This window comes from Labrus mixtus, chromosome 23, assembly GCF_963584025.1.
Source record: "Labrus mixtus chromosome 23, fLabMix1.1, whole genome shotgun sequence".
NCBI classification, from domain to species: Eukaryota; Metazoa; Chordata; class Actinopteri; order Labriformes; family Labridae; genus Labrus; species Labrus mixtus.
The window spans coordinates 14,989,825-15,007,226 of NC_083634.1; the positions used below are offsets into that span (position 1 = coordinate 14,989,825).

Consider the following 17,402-nt stretch of genomic DNA (forward strand, 5'->3'; position numbering starts at 1 on the left):
AAGAAGATAGGTTGAAATGTTTCACTTTAAACACAAGGTGTCAGTGTGGCTTCGCACAAAAATCAGCTAATTCACAAAACCATGGCAGGTATGAAGCTCATGAGCAGCATGAAAAACATCAATTTGTTACTACATTTTCATAAGAACTGTGCCTGTATCTTCATTTCTTCCACTTAGGTATTATAATCATCAGCAAGTATTTTCTAATAATACAAAATGACTAATTTAGGATGACTCAATGTTGTGCCTTTTGGTAGACTACACTGCAGTTCTTGGATACATTTATCAATCAAACTTTTTATTTATATAGCACCTTTCAGACAAATTAAATTGCAGTTCAAAGAGTGCAGAAAAGTTGTTGACAAAAAGTAGTTTATAAAATCATCGAGAGACTAATGCACACCAATAAGAATTAAAAAAAATATGTATAAAAATAAAATAAAATAAAATAAAATACGACACATAAAAGCAACAAGATATTAAAATAAATGCATAAGAGGAAAATATTTCAAATTGTCGTAGGATAAAAAAAAGACAATGAATTGATATTAAAACACTATATAAAAGCCAGACTGAATAAATTAGTTTTAAGAATCTCGATATTTAGTCAGCGTAAACTTTAAAGATTCTTGTTAAAGATACAAAATATTATCAAAAAATATTATATGGCACTCTCATCGATATGGTAAGGCATACAGCGGACACAACATTAAAATGTGACGTTGATATCAGTAAAGACACTTTTACAAATGTTAAATTATAGGCTAATAGTAGGGGTTTACGCCTACTTCTAAAATATTATTTGTAGACTTGTATTCACCACCAAGGCTATCATTATTTATAATGAATCGGCATGTAAGGAAATAAATCTGCTCAGCTGTTTCCCAGCAGACATGAAAAAAAAAATGACGTCTGCACATCTGGAGGAGGACCCAGAGGAAAATCTCTCTCTCTCCCCCTCTCTCTCTCTCTCTCTCTTCTTCCCTCTCTCCTCTGACCACGTCCACAAACGCTACATACAAACCCAAGCAGAGGAAAAGAGGCCAAACTATGAAGCTATAGCGATACCTAGCTGAGCATTTGTCACAGCTGCTCCATGAGTTTAACGTTTTGTTCGGCGCTTTCGTCTCAGCTCTTACTTTGAAAAGCTCGCTTTGCTGCCCGGTGAGTTCAAAGAGTCCACGCGGTTCCGAGAAAAGAAGTTTCTTCCACGATTTTCAGTGAAGTAGCCTATACCGAACTTTTTTTTGGGGGGTTTTCTTTTTTCTTTTTAATATTCGTCGTTTTGCTGTCAGGACGACGGGACCGGTGTAGAAACAGTATTTTGTTTTTTTTCTTCGGGGGGGAGAGGTAGTTTGCGGAAAGAAGAATGCTGCTCCAGCTCCTCACCCTGGCCTGTGGTCTCTGCTGCATTGGTTTTACCTCAGTCTCTGCAGATGTACTAAAAGCAGAGGTAAGTTGGAAAAACACAATCCAGACACTTCAAAACAATGCAAATGAATGTTAACCTGTTTCTAAAAGCTGGTTAAGCAAACTGTAAAGATGTATGATTTGCATTTTGCATTTTTCTGACTTATTTTTGTAGTTTCCCTTAATCTATTTTCCTTAATATCCCTCCAGGATGTGTATTTTTTTTAGTGTTCCATAGCCAAAACTAAACTTAAAACCATCTATTACAGTGCATTTGTAGCCCAATCTTTCAGTAACTCTCCATTTAGTGCAGCTCTTCTGGTGTCTGTAGTGTCTATTTAATGTTTACCAGGTTTTCTCTAATCTTGCAACGGAACCAGGAAAAAGGGTGGACTGTTTATGTTCCCTTCATGTTTATTCTCACTCCTCCAAACAGGCCTGACCTTTCCGCCCTAAAAGCTGCTTAAAAGGGTCGAAACTGTAACAAGAGATGAGAGAAAAAAAAATGTCATGAGTCTGAAGTCTTGTGGCTTTGGGGAAGGAGGAGGCAGAAACCTCAGCTGAGATGCTTTGTTCTGGGTTAAAAAAAAAATAAGGGTGGTGGTGGTACGGGGGAGGGGGTTAATGGTTTTCATCTGCTTGTGTGTGTAGACTGCACAGGCCTTTAAGCTGCATTCAATACTAGCCAGACATGAGCCCTCGGGCTACAATGCAGTCTAACCTTTGCCTGAACAACATATTGTATCATCAGGTATTGTGCATCATTGTAAATGACTGGGCGTGAGCACCCCTGGGAGCCTCTTTGCGCTCTATAGGTCGCCCCAGAGCGTGTTTAATGTGAGTATTTACAGCACTGCATCAGCGTTTAGTCACGTCCAGTGACGCTTTCAGGAGTTGCAGTTCCTCTGTAATAACCAGGATGCTCCAGCTGTCTCAGGAAATTGATTCACGACGTGAAAAAAAAAAAAAGTCCATGAACGTAAAAGCAGCATAAGTTACACAAGTATCATGAATGCTGCAGTTTGTGTGGACAGGATGCAAGAAGGAGGACCTTAGTCACTGACCACAAGCGACTGGCGCGTGAGTCAAGCCAGACGTGGTGGATAACTCACAGACAGTTTACAAGAGGCCCTCCTGCGGCGGACTCACCGGGGCAGTGATGAATGTCTGCGAGCTAAACTGTTTGCAGGAGTTTAGCTGTAGGATAATACCTCTAATACAATAACCAACATCGAGTGCATGCCCCGCCTGCTCCTGTGCAAAGTTCAAAAAAAAAATAATCCACTCTACGCCGACGATACAATGCTTTCAGACACATAATTCAATCCTGATGCTGAAAGAGGATAAGAGTTAATTACGGGTTCAGGATTACATCACCAGGGAAATGTTTGTGCACCCTGTGATCAAAAGACAGACATGTTTGGAGAATGCAAAGACAGAACAACATCTGAGTGACTTAAATGTTTAATTAAAGTGGATGAAACTCCTCTAAGGGGTTTGTGTAAGGAGAAGAGGATTTCTTGTTGTTCATCGGCATTGCTCAACATCTGAAAATCCCTCCTTGACTTCTTTCTTGACAAACTCATCCCACTTAATCCACCAAAAAAAAAAGACTCACTCTCCGAAAAGAAGCTACCTTTGCGGCCTCCGGCATCTGTTTCCAGTCATCCCTCCTTTCTTTCTTTCTTTTTTTGCCTTGTCTAACCTTTCTTCACTTAAATAAAAAGCTTAGTCGGACCTTGTGAGCAAAGGAAGTGGGCAGCAAAGAAAACAACAGGGCCTAAAACAGGATCTCTCCATATCTGGTTTGAGATTTCCTGTTGCCATCTGGAGACACATGTCTGCTGATCCCATGCAGGTCTGGTTAAAACACATATGGCTTCGATTCTCTCTCTCTCTTTTTTTTTTATCTCGACTTGAGTGACTGTGAATGAAGCATCAAAAGAAAGAATCACTGCGGCGTGCTGCTCATTGCAGGCTGCGGTAGTCACTTTAGAAATGTCAAAATAATCAGCTGGATCGACCTTAATGAGAAACCGATGGACTTCAAGGGGAGAAAGGGAGGCTTATCTTTGCCTGACACTCAAAATATAGTCGTCCATGTTCGTATGAAGGACATGAAAGAGAACAAGTTTTCAGCGTGACTGTTTTTTTAATGGATGCATTTAAGACTTTTGGTCTCAGGTGGTTGATTAAACTCAACTCCAAGGCCAGATGTTGCTTGATCTTCTAGTTTTCTGACCTTCTGTTAGAGGAAGATACCTGAACAGATCTTTCAACAGATCCCAGACAGTGGTGGAATAAACTTGTTTCCCACTTCATATCAGAGGGAATTACTGAATTTCTTTAGCGATTTCACACACAAAAAAAACGTAAAAATGTACTGTTCCTTTAAGAATTGAAGCGTCGCCATAATGTAACTAAAGCAGTATAAAACCCTTGGAACACATTTACACGATTGCTTCCTTCAATGAAAAACATTTTGAAGTAGTTGACCTAAAGCCTGATTTGAAGTTTTTCCTGGATCTTATTTTTGCCTCTCATTGTCTCCTTCTGCTGATGGAGTTTGCTAAGTGGTCATGTGGACAGCTCAGTTTCTATCACATGACCCAAGATGGAGCGATTGCTGTCGCTCCAACTACAATATAAATGCATCTTTAAGATCTTGTAATTCGATATACGAAAAATCCATTTTGTCTCAGGATTGCTTTAGTGTATGGTACAGCACTTATACTAATTCTAGGGCTTTTAATACTGTTCTCCTTTTATGTCGTTTTTTTAAAATTATTTATTTATTCTAAGTATTTTTGCCATAGCAGTATTGCTTTTGTCTTAAGTAGAGTAGTTCTCCATCATGTCTTAAATGGCTTGAAACCCTGGCTATGACAACAGTCTAAAATGGTCATGAATCATCTTTTTATAGGCCACATGACAAATAATCAAGTTGTTTTGAAGAGATTTGAAGTCTGGACAATAAATCCATATCTGAAACTTGATCCAAAGGCAACTGGACTGGTTGAAGATAAGACCATGACCTGGATGACTGAGAACCTCCACAGACGATAAATCCTATCCTCAAACTCTAAACTGAGACGAGGAAGAATATTCAACAAAGTCAGCTAAATGACTTCAGGTTTAAAAGTTTAAGCTGTTACTGTATGCATGGTGGACTTACACAATCGGGATAGACGATACTGAAATCAAAATAACTAATTCTCAACACAATAACTCTCCTGCATTAAGAGCTTCCAGAGCAATACTAACACCAAAATTAAATTATCTCGATGAAGCTGATATCGTACTCTAAGGAAGTTTATTCTTGAACAGTTAGTTTTATTTTTAATGCTCCTTAAGTGTTTTCTTTGCAAAGTATTGCATTAAATAAAGTGAATGCAGAGCAGTAATAAGTAATTCATGTGTCTCTGTGCGGTCGAGGAGTCGAACTATAAAGTCAGATTTAATAGAGATACTAAGAATTTTCTCAGGTTAATGAAATTGCACACGTCGTTAATTTCCACCAAGTGTTGCCTTTTACTGGACTTTTGGCCAACAAAAAGTGTCCGTTATGTTCCAAAAATCACTCCCCCACGTCCATAACTTACCCTCCGTATTCCAATGTCGTGCTCTTGGTTTGGTTTGCATCACTTACAAAATAAATGTTCCACCAAATCAGAATAAAAAAACATCCATGTATTTTTATTTGACCTGTTTGACCTTGTAGAAATGTTAGTGCAGCTAAAAATATTGCCCAGCGCTGGTTTGACTGGAAGCTAACTGGGTCAGAGACGCCAAGAAATGAAGGCAACGTGAGATTCAGCCACTCATGAGCCCGATTCCCAGTTTTTTTCCGTTGGCACCGAGCGAGAGGAACAACTGACTCAGTCCCCTCAGATTGAAATTCAGCCATACTTCTAACCTCTCTCCTCTTTTTTTTTCTTCTACCGCTCTTCTTCTTAATGTCTTTACCTCTCCTCTGTAACTCTGCACTGCGGATCATTTACCCCTTTTCCTCTGTCCATTCTTTCCATTTCTCCTGCTTGGATTTGGCTATCCAATTTATTTGTCTGCAGGAGAAAACCACTCGCTAGAAAGTTTTTTCCAAGAAGCAGCTTGAAACAAATAGTGTTTTGACACTTGGCAGCGTGTCTATACATAAAGCTGCAGCCTTTTTGCATTGTTAAACAGTCACATAAATGCACAATACATGGTGTAATAAGCACAGTCAACTTAAACCTCTGTGTGTAAATATCCTTACCCGCACTTAGTCCCAAGTTTGTCTCGGCTTAGTGCAAGAATTCAGACAAACACCCACATGACAGATGTGTTCAAAAGAGACTGACGGTTTCACTTCCTATAGAAATGTTGTCATTCTTTTCTGTTTGTACAACAACACCCATAAACCCACAGAGGCTTTTGTTTAGGACTATTCCTGGAACTTGTGGTTCTCTTTTTTTTATATTGTGCATCCGGTAAAGACATTACAAGTTAGAATCATAAGATGTATGAGCAAGAATACGTGACAACGTGTTGCAACCACATTTCCTCAGGATATTGCGTATATGCTTTCCCAGTATGATTGTCTAATACTTCTATATTCAATATTCAGTAGAATTTGTCTTGTGACCTATAAATTGTGAAACTTCTCAGGTGCTCTGAGGCATTACTTGTTTACTGTTCATTGCTACTACTTTGGTCCGAGCAGTTCACAGTTCTTTAAAGGGAATTCAGCCCTGGTGACGCACATTTTGAACGATTTGATGATTCGTTTAAATGTTGCTGTTCGGAACTTTAAAGTGAAATATTGCAAACTGAGAGCAATGCCGTGAAGAATATTTGAGACAGTGAATCTACTTCTATTTATCTAGAGCGTCTTTTATCAGTTTGAGGATCAATTATGTACTGTACGAGAATAGATTAGTTTGATCCATAAAAAGTATGAAAAACACAATATATACCTAGTGTTGAATTTTTTTGGCGGAACAACTGAAGTTTTCTGTAAAACTACTGAATTTAGTAACAAAATCTATTAATGGAATTGAGAGTTGTAGATGCTGATTTTAAAATGTTTATGATTGTTTAAATTGTTTTCTTGATGTTTTAAAAAAATGAATTGTCATTACATGTTGAAAAAATGGCCGTTCAAGTTTTGCCAAAGCCAAAAAGACCACATTTTGTTGACATATTAAACAGATATTGACTTCACTAGAATGTAACACAAGGGAAAGGAGCATCCCGCTTATGCCAGATTGAAGACTTGTGCTTTTTTTTAATTATTAATTTATGAGGAAAATATGTCAAATTAATTCATTTTCCTCTCGCCATAAAATAGGTAAATAAGGTCATAAAAGGGTCATCAAAGCAAACAGCTTCTCTGAGACGTCCTCCTCCTTCACCATCTTTGATCATTCTGGTTGTATTTTAGTGTCTGTTCATTATGTTTTCAGACCTCACGTCACTGCGCACACACACACACACACACACACACACACACACACACACACACACACACACACACACACACACACAAACACACTACACAGTCCGAGGGCTGTGTTTACCAAATCAGCAGCCAGCTCTGTGACCACACATGGCCGTGTAGTTAGCTACCTGGCTTCACCGAGGCCAACAATACCAGCCATGTGCGAGTCTCAATAAAGAGAAGCTTTGATGGGAGTTCCAGGGAGGAGAGGTGCATGCTGGGATACCTGGCGTCCCAACCCGGGGGAGGTGGTGTGCGGAGTGGAGGCAGAGAAGTGGAGGTCTTCACGGTGTGGGGGAGACTTTTCAGGGGAGTGTTTTTATAGAAGCAGGCGCGTCACCACACTGGAGCCGCAGGACACACTAGCAGCAGTCAACGCGGAGGCAGAGAAAGTAAATTTGGTTGGTGTTTGGGGCTGATTGACTTAGGGAGAGTCAGGGGATAAATTAGATTAACTAGATGCTTAAATAATCTAGAGAAATGTAGGAGAAATGGTTGGGGTGGGGGGGGGGGTATGCAGACTAGAGATGGAGGGAGAAGGGGGGATAAGTTGACTCTCTGCAGGTCGTCATAAGTGAACCTTGTTCTCTGGCCCCCTCTGCCCACCTCATGACTAACAGTAGCTGTGTGTGCAAGGCCAGGTAGTCCTGCTCATGCTGTTTCTACATTTCCATCCCCCCCCCGATGCTACTCCTTTCACTTGTTGGAGGAAGACTTAAAGAGCACTAAAAAAAAAAAAAAAAACAGCACTAATGATGGAATAAGAGAGATATCTGGGGTTTATGAAGCTGCTAACGAAGGACTTCTGTGGTGAAGATGTGCACTAACTCTCTGTGCAGTGAAGTGGAAAAACACACTGCAAGTTGGATTAAGGTCTCTACAAGAAGACAGGGAGATGAGAACATAGTGACAACTTTAATATAGCCTTTTTATGTGTGCGCTACCCAGTTAGCCAAATGGAGGAAAGCATAAAGCCTTTTTGTCCAGTGGTACACTTCTAAATGCTTTGCTTTGGTTCTTTGACAACAACAAATCTAATGCGACTTTACCGTCATATTTAGAATTCAAGCCAAAAATAAGCAGTAAAAATGAAACAGTTTTTAGATACTTTTCTGTTAATGAGCAAGATAACCCTCACAGAAGTCACCCTTGAAGCATAAACACAATCACCACAGGTAAAAAGTGAAGTCTATTTTCCCTCTAATTTAGCAACCTGTTAGCGAGGTTTTTTTAAACATAAGAATTTTCAAAAAATCCCCAGTGGGGCTTTCACAGACAAATACATTTCTTAAACTTAATTTAAAATAACCACAAACCCTTTTCAGGCTTCAAACAAAACAATTGGAAAAATGCTGCAATATATCAGCATTTTATGACTTTGAAACTCCCCCATTAATCTGCAGTGTGTCATTTTTACACAGTTTGTTTTTGGGGCAAAGTCATAGCATGATAAACTGTTTTATTACAAGCAAGACTGTGTAATGTTTGTGAGAAGAAATTACTGAATTTTCGGGGTTTAGAAGTATCTTTTGTATTTGCTCTGGTTGTAAAAGTAGCTAGCTTTTGCCTGTGCTAATGTTAGCAAACATGACAAAGATGATGTTGTTTATTGGATTTTAATAAGTCAATTCTCTGCTTTGACTCTAGTCTTGTTGTTTCTGTTAGCATTTACATTAGCCTCTTTTGTTCTCTGATGGCAGCTAGCTAATGCTTGCTAACTGTTTCTCTTTGTTTACAGGCTTTATGTTAAGCTAACCGTGTACTAGCTTTTCATACAGCTTATGTAACAGGCAGATATCATGTCCATGTCCTCGTCACATTCTCAGCAGAAATAGGAATAAAAGAGTATTTCTACAACATAACTATTCCTTTAAGAGACCACCAGCAGCAGGCAGTGGAAATAAATATGCTAGCTTTTTAAGATAAATAGTGGTGGTTTTGGCTGACAGAAAGAGGTGGAGGTGGACAGACAAAGACAGTAGCAGCTAGTTCTTCAAGTCAAGCTTTGAGGCACCCAAATGTTGCTGAAAGTGGGACTTTTTTTTTTTCCAACGTCTTGACCGCCAGTTGTCTTTGGCTGCGATAGTCTAGACAGATTTCTGGGTCATCGTGGTTGAAATGACATCAGTGTTTTTAGATTGTGTTTTATTTGGCTCTCAGTTCCTCTCTCTCATCCCTCCTTATGACCCCACAACAAAGTCTCCCGAAAAAAACAAATTTAGCAAAAAATCACGGGGGCATGCGAGGATTCGGTGTTTGGTTTTTAAGAGTTCATAAACTTTATAATGTCACAGTCTCATGGGGAAAATAGAATAAATGAAACATGCTGGATTTCTTCAACGTTTGCTGGCTTTTGTAGAAAGGAGTGTGTGTAGGTTAACACACACAAAAAACCCCACACGCCCTTTGTGTCCCTGTTTAATCTCCAATCTGTGTGATACATGTGAGCGCAGAGACACAGGTCCAAACAAGCTCTCAAGGTTGACAGAAAGTTGGAAAAACAACCGCAGGTTCACACAGGTGGCCAATCCCTTCTTTTTTTTTTTGTTGACGACGACATTTTGTAAGATGTCCTCGGGTGGTGTGTGTGTGTGTGTTTTCCAGCATGTCTGACTAAAGAGCCGACTCACACAGGAGATGTTAGACATTCCTGCAAATCCCCTGATAACTGCTTAGTAGGAAACACTTCTAATATAGTAACCATAGTTTTGTTTTTAGCATGTCCTATACATTCTTTAAATTATTTCAACATATTCATGTGTTTGCTTTTATGTAGCCTACGCATATTGCATTTTATGGAAATGAACGGCCTTCTTAAAAATCACTGTATATGGCACTCTGTAGCGTAGTGGTTTGTGCAGGCTATAGTCCTCCAAGCGGGCGTCCCGGGTTCGAGTCCGACCTGTGGCTCCTTTCCCGCATGTCATTCCTCTCTCTCTCTCCCAGATGTCCAACTCTATCCACTGTCATATATCTACAATAAAAGCCCCATAATACATCTTTAAAAAAGAAAATCACTGTATACTCAACCAAGCAGCCACAGTAGATTCAGTTTCCAGGGTTTAGATGTGTGTGGATTTTGATTTAGCTGGTTCAATCTTTCGGCCACAGTTATGTCTTTTCCTGTATATATGTCTCTTATTCCCCTATGTATAAGAAAATGGGTTGTTTTTTTGTTTTTTTTTAAAGACGGGGTCTCAGATTTCAGATATCCTGGATCATTTTGTTATCATGCATGCATAGTCAGATGCATGGTCTAGGAAGTTCTTCTGGGATGACAAAGGTCTTACAGAAGTGTTCCCCCTGAAGCCAAGTATAAAACCTCGAGCGCACATCGGCCAAACCTTTAAAAGTTGTATTTATCTCATCTTGCTATCCCACCTGTTCGAATTCGGACTTTAAACATCTTTCTTTTCTTGGATTGTGTTTTTAGTTCGTTAGCGCTCCAACAAATCAAAGTTTCCATCAGTATCTAACCACATACAACATTATTCTCATTGTCCGTCCCTTGTAGGCGTGGCTGCAGCAGTATGGCTACCTGCCTCCAGGTGATGTCAGAGCCCAGGCCATCCGCTCTCCAAAGTCCATCGAGACAGCGATATCAGCCATGCAGAGGTTTTACGGTCTGACTGTCACCGGCTCCATAGACACCAACACGTTACAGTGAGTCGTGATAAACAGCACCAACATTTCTGTAACCAGCAAGGTCATTAAAAACATGTGTCCGCGGGAGGAGTCTGAATATTTGACATTGCTGATACGTTTTTGTTTTGTCGTCGCCAGGGCGATGAGTCGGCCGCGATGTGGTGTCCAGGACAAGTTTGGTCCGGAACTGAAAAGCAACCTGAGGAGGAAGAGATACGCCGTGCAGGGTCTGAAGTGGGAAAAGTCAGAGGTGACCTTCAGGTACACATCTCGTAGATTTAACATTTGTATGTAGTTTAAAGGTGCAAGCAATTTTGTTTTTATTCTAACTTTATCTTTAAATAGTTTTACTGATTTATCAGATCATGTAAGCTATTCAATATTACCAAAAAAAAAAACATTTTAAAGGCTGATTACAAGTCCCTAGACTCCAAGTCCCTAGACTCCAAGTTGAAGAATTAGTTTTGATTATTATGTTTGACAAAGAGTTAAAAGTCAAAGGGAATCATTCCTCTATGTCAGAAGAAGACTTAGAAAACCAAGAATATTCATATTTTGAATTTTCCAGGAACACTTATTTAAAGCGTTTCAGCCGGAGTAAAAAAAAAGAAAAAATTGAACCTTCCTGATTGGTTGTTGTAGTCCTAATGAAATCCAATATTCTTTTAGATAACAATCAAAATCTGAATTTTTCTCTAAAATATTGTTTTGTCTTGAACTGAGATTTTTCTTTTTGATTTATTGACTTTATTTATTAAAGTTTCTAACCTCTCTTGAGTGTATTTTTGACTTCATCTCTCTGTGTTTTTTTTTTTCTCTAACAGCATACAGAACTACACCCCAAAGATTGGCGAACGAGCCACGAACGAGGCCATCCGGAGAGCGTTCAAGGTGTGGGAGAGCGCGATCCCGCTCACCTTCAGAGAGATCCCCTACAGCCACATCAGAGACAAGGTCGACAAGTTTGCGGACATCATGCTCTCCTTTTCGGAAGGTTTCCATGGTGACAGTACGCCGTTCGATGGCGAGGGCGGCTTCCTGGCTCACGCCTATTTCCCTGGAATCGGCATCGGGGGAGACACGCACTTTGACCTGGCTGAGCCCTGGACCACCGGAAACGACCAGAGTGGTAAGAGAGAGAGAGAGAGAGAAGAGCTAACTAAAATCTAGAAACAAAACTGAAATAAACTGACCTTTTTGTTTCCTCCTCAAAGGGAACGATGTTTTCCTGGTGGCCGTCCATGAGCTGGGTCACGCTCTGGGTCTGGAGCACTCGAACGACCCCGCCGCCATCATGGCCCCTTTCTACCAGTGGTTTGAAACTGAGAATTTCCAGCTGCCAGACGACGACCGCAGAGGCATCCAGGCGATTTATGGTGGGTTTGAGAAGTGGAAGATTTATCGGATATATTTGCAGCAATGCTCCTCCTTTTATCACCCTCTGTTCTTCTCGAGGGACGTTAGTAGGTTGAAGATTTACATCCTGAGATATAAATAAACTCGCAGTACACTGTAGTGTTTGACAAAGTCTACCGTAATGACTGGCACCCCTCAGAAACATTCTTTTGTTTTTCCATTGGCAAAATGTTGGTGCTGCGTCAGCCGAATTTTCAAACTAGCTGGAACACCACTGCTGACACCAGATCGTTTAAAAAAAGGGCGACATGCCTTTACAAAAAAAAATACATTTTGTGCCAAGTGGTTTGTTCGGATGAATCAGGATTTTATGTTAAAAAGACTCCAACTTCAAGGATATAGCTCCACTATCATTCATGTAAATGAATCTCTTTGTAACCATAAACTGCTACTTAATGCAGCTCAAACTCAATTCATGCTATTCTCCAGAGCCAGAAATATTGATTGTAAGAGTGTGAACACATATCTACTATATGTGGCTCAGAAAGCGAGAGTGACAGAGTATAAATGTCTTGGCATGTGGCTGGATGAGGAAGTTCCATGTGAACACTCTTGTCTCAAAGAAAGTTGGCTTTCTGTACAGAAATAAATCCAGTTTTCTTTTGTTCTGTAGGAAAAGACTTGAGCTCTTGTCAGTTTGTGTTATGTAATTTATAGACATGCTGAAGCCTCGACCTCAAAGCCTCTGGACTCTCGTCTATCAATCTGCCTTCAGATTTATAACTGGTGACAGATTAGGCACTCATCATTGTGTTCTGTATGAGAAGCTATGTCAGCCTGTCATCCAAATCTCTCCCTCTCTCTCTCTCTCTCACACCCTCTTCCCAACAACAGGAACCAAGTCAGGGGCTCCCCCTCCTCCTCCTCCTCCACCTCGACCCACTAAGTCCTCCTACCCAGGAGTCGGTCCGGACATCTGTGAGGGACACTTTGACACCATCGCTACCCTCAGAGGGGAAAAGTTTGTATTTAAGGTATGACAGACCCAGGTTCAGAAAACACTGAAATGATCTCAGAAAGGAAATCATTCACCGTTCTGGTACAGAACAGATTCTGACAGAAGTCACTCAAACAAACATTAACCATGGCTTTGATCTTATCGAGTGTGGAGTAAGATGTAATAGGGGGCCAGCATGTACAATACAAGGAACTCAAATCTGAAACAGCTGGATGTGATGCAGTCGTGTTATTTACACCTGTACTTCACCTGCTGTGAAGGTGAAGACGGCCTCATGAGACACTATAACAACGTTTTGTTTGTCTTGTCTGGCTCTTAAAAGTGAACCTGCCTACTTCACCTTTTTTTTTTTAACAAAGTGCACGTTCAAATAAAAGTTATTGTTCAAATTAAAAGCCACTGAAACAACTCAAAGTGCTTCAATTCATTGGCCTAAAGTTGCTTTAAATTGTGAACCTGGACTCGCCAATTTATTTTTTAAATGTATTGTATTTTCATTTTTCCCCATGTGTAATTATCACCAGGGCTACAAGTAAAGATAATTCACATATTTAAATAATCTGTGCTTTTTTTTCTCCATAAATCCATGAAGTTTTAAGTTTCAAATCTTGACCTTTACACAACAAAATGCAAAAATATTAAATTTGCAAAAAAAATCAGTTCATTTGACAAAATCAACCCTGACCCATTTGGATGAAGATTTCTCTGCATTTCTTTTAATTGAAGTATAAGAAGTTGTCTTGTGTATTCCTGACTGACCTGTGTGTGTGTGTGTGTGTGTGTGTGTGTGTGTGTGTGTGTGTGTGTGTGTGTGTGTGTGTTTACAGGACAAGTGGTTCTGGCGTGTGCGAAACAACAAGGTGCTGGCAGGTTACCCCATGACCATCAGTCACTTCTGGAAGGGCCTGCCTTCTAATATCAACGCAGCATACGAGAGGGATGATGGGAAATTTATCTTCTTCAAAGGTAACCCCCCCCCCCCTCCCCTCCCTCCCCCCCTCCTGTGTGAGATCAGATTGAAACCAGATTTTGAACGCTGACAGCTGCTGCAGTGACGGCCTTCATGTGTTAACCATTATGACAGCTCCTATTATGAACCCCTTTGATCTCTTTGTAATCTCATTTCTTTTTCATCCTCTGTGTTTTTTGTTCTCCCCAGGTGACAAGTACTGGGTTTTCAGCGAGTCCACCATGGACAAAGACTCCCCCAAGAGCCTGAAAGACCTCGGGACGGGTCTGCCTAAAGACAAGGTCGACGCTGCTCTCTTCTACACACCAACGGGACAGACGTACTTCTTCAGAGGCGCAAAGTGAGTCCTCACAATCTGATGCTGTCATGCTGTGGAGCTCAGCAGGTTAAAACTTGTTATCTTTGTGGTTTGGTCCTCATTGAAAGGAGAAATAACTTTGTGTGTTAACATACCTGAAGCATTCATCCATTGATCAAATCTCTTTCCTTAAAGCCAAAACACATCCTGTTCATACTTCTTCTTCTTCTTTTTCTTTTTACGGTTGAAGTAACTTGTTAAAACTTGAACTTCTCTGTGTTGTTTTTGAAATTGTTCTGACGGAAGCATCACATTTTTCACCTCCCGTTTTTACAGAATATCACTTTTAAAACTTTGTGGCAGTACCGACTGTCTTCACTTAAGTTATTTCTTCAACTTCCACTTTCCCAGAAACAACCCTTAAGTCATCAACCTTGCTGTGACTGTTGTCAACAATGATTCACCCAAAGCCTTTTTTTCTTCCGCTAAGCAGATCTTTGAATGCTTCTGTGTCTTGGCAGGTATTACCGTTTCAATGAGCAGACTCGCACCGTGGACAACGGCTACCCAAAGCCCATCAGCATGTGGAGCGGAGCCCCGGATAACATTAAAGCTGCCATCATGAGTGAAGATGGATGTGAGTTTTTCTTCTCTTTGCGGAACCGATCATGTGGATGTTGTAGTTTAATATTTAGGGGTTTGGGTTGGTTGGAGCCAAAAGGTCCATTATCCACCGAGATGATGCTGCTTTTCATTGACTTGTGTGAAAGTAACTCCTGAATATTGGACTGTCAGTCAACCAAAAGTAGCCATATTGAGAGCCACTTGTTGCCAACCAATAAATGAATAACATTTGGCATTATTTAACTGTTAACAAGCAACCTTGAGTTTTGCATAACTGCACTTTTACCAAGAAATTCATAACCATTTTTCTGTGGCTTCATGGCTCGGCCTACCAGCTACTTGGTTTTTTGAACATTTCTCTGCGTTATAATCAAAAATTAATCATTTTTAAGTCCTGTTGTTCTCATTTTTTGAGGTTTTCAAGCCTCCCAAAAACCTGAAAAACCGACTGAAAAGTTTTTAATCTCCTTTTTTTTCCTTTGTGTTTCCTCAGCTTACACGTATTTCTACAAAGCCAACAAATACTGGAAGTTTAATAACCAGTACATGAAGGTGGAGTCTGGTTACCCCAAATCTGTGCTCAGAGACTGGATGGGCTGCGAGAGCGAGGAGCCCAAGAAGGGCCGGGAAGAGGAGGTGATCATCATCGAGGTGGACGAGTCGCAGAGCGGGGCGGGGCCGGTGGCCGTGGTCATCCCTCTCCTCCTGCTGGTGCTGGTCGTGATCACTCTGGGAGCGCTTTTGTTCTTCAGGAAGTACGGCACGCCTCGACGCCTCCTCTACTGCCAGAGATCCCTCCTGGACAAGGTTTAGACTAGGGGACGGGGGGGACGGGGTCGATTTGACGGACAGACTGCCCGCGAGAAGGACAGAAAGCGAGGGGAGAGAACGAAGGCCGGGTTGAGGATGGAAACTGCAAAGAGGGAAAGAATGGAAGAAAAAAGGAGGGAGAGAAACGGGAGAAAGGACAGAAGAAAAGAGGGATGGGAGCGGGAATTTTATGAAGTTTGAGGTGGTTTGCCACAAAAGAGCGGGAAAAAAAAAAGGCCCTGGGAACTGAAATCAGGAAAATGTGTATTTGTATGTTAACTATTTACATGTACTGTTGTGTGTCCAGAGATTAACAACATACCCCGAAATCTCACTTAGAGAAGGGAAATATACAAAAAGACTCATCACCTCTCTCCCCCTCTTACAAAACAACATCCCTCCTTCCTTCCTCTTCTATAACTGGACGACTCCAGCTGAACTGCTGTCTGATTCTTTTTTTTTTTTTTTTTTTTAAGTTTGGGAATCTGAGTCTTACTTGCGGGCTTTCCTCGGAGATTCATCATCTCTGAAATGCATAAGCTGTCAAAACTCTGTGTTTTCAGCTGGGGGGGGGGGGCACTTTGAAGTTCACATTCAGTCTTGAATCCATTGCAAAAGTGGGAAAGTTTTGATATTTTGTCATAAAGTATTTTCTGTAATTGTTAGGTTTTTTTTTTCTCTACCACTAAGTAGGACTGGGTATCAAACTGCATACTTTATTAAGTGCTGCCTGAATGAGTCACCTGAACATGGTACTCAGGTAGGCATTGAATGTCTGCTTAGATTTTCTTATTCTTCAATCAAATAGCTCCAGATTTTTTTTACAATATTTTGCCAGTTTTGTACTTTTTTATCCAGGCATGTAAGTGCAATTTTGCCTAAGTTTGGATACAATACAACGTCAGAAAACAGTTTCATATCTCAAAGTGAGAGGTACTTAAACAGGTACTTCAGTAGAAACTTTGAGACTAGTTTTTTCTGCTTCATTCTTAGCTGGATTTGACGCACAGGCAGGATTTGTTGAACCAGGATTTCATCGACAGAAGTCGCAGATAACGTGAGGTTGTCAAGCAGTCTTAAAGATGTGCCCCATGGTACAAAATCCAGATGTTTCCTTTTTCAATGTATACACGCAACAGGTGGGAAAATCTTCTTTCAGTGCAAGCAGTCAGACAGGAAAATCATTTCTTTAAAAAAAACTTGATGTTTAATCTCACAAAAAAAAGGGCGGTTACAAGCATCCCAGTTCATTTGTTGTTGTTGACGTTAGCTGCTTGTCCAAAACGTGTCAGTGAGCGGTACAGTTTCCAACAATATGGTGCAATTTGTTTTTTAATTATTATCGTTTTTTTTAATGGAAAATTGTTGTTATTATAAGTATGGTTATGGTTATTATTGTTCTCCTGGTAAAGCTCTAATGGGTTTTTCTTGTTTGTACGTTGTCATTTGGAGTCCTGCTGGACAGAGGCATAACATGACAATGATGGAGATGAATCCAAGCTCACACTCGGTATGTGAGGAATTTTCGATCCAATCAGAAGATGTGAGTTCAGCTCTGATGGTGCTCAGTTATTTACTTATTTTTATTGTCTACAAAAAAGTCTAAATTGAAGATGAAGGTCATTTAATGAATAACAATGATAATGGTAATGATATTTATAATGATGATCATATCAATAAAATGGAATGAGATTTTTTCCCCTGCCTGTTTCACTTTTTGTATTTCATTAGATCAAGTGAAATTAAACGATTTTCTACAAACAGAAATACATTTTGATTTTCCGTTCCTTCA

The 17,402-nt window shown here is 40.3% G+C and overlaps 1 protein-coding gene across 1 annotated transcript; it reads left to right on the forward strand.

Annotated features, from left to right (window-relative positions):
* The first annotated feature begins 983 nt into the window (after positions 1-983).
* mmp14a (matrix metallopeptidase 14a (membrane-inserted)) lies at positions 984-17,307 on the forward strand. Its single transcript, XM_061030857.1, has 10 exons — positions 984-1,453; positions 10,404-10,552; positions 10,673-10,795; positions 11,359-11,663; positions 11,749-11,910; positions 12,785-12,924; positions 13,736-13,874; positions 14,068-14,218; positions 14,698-14,813; positions 15,294-17,307. The coding sequence occupies exons 1-10, from the start codon at positions 1,370-1,372 to the stop codon at positions 15,611-15,613; spliced, it is 1,689 nt and encodes a 562-aa protein (XP_060886840.1). The 5' UTR covers positions 984-1,369; the 3' UTR covers positions 15,614-17,307.
* Positions 17,308-17,402: the final 95 nt, after the last annotated feature.

What these genes read in the sequence shown, in the direction of transcription:
- mmp14a (XM_061030857.1), top strand. Translation starts at nt 1,370, where the DNA reads ATGCTGCTCCAGCTCCTCACCCTGGCCTGTGGTCTCTGCTGCATTGGT. An exon ending in AGGCATCCAGGCGATTTATG is followed by an intron (nt 11,911 to 12,784) that starts GTGGGTTTGAGA and finishes TCCCAACAACAG; the next exon opens with GAACCAAGTCAGGGGCTCCC. An exon ending in GAAATTTATCTTCTTCAAAG is followed by an intron (nt 13,875 to 14,067) that starts GTAACCCCCCCC and finishes TGTTCTCCCCAG; the next exon opens with GTGACAAGTACTGGGTTTTC.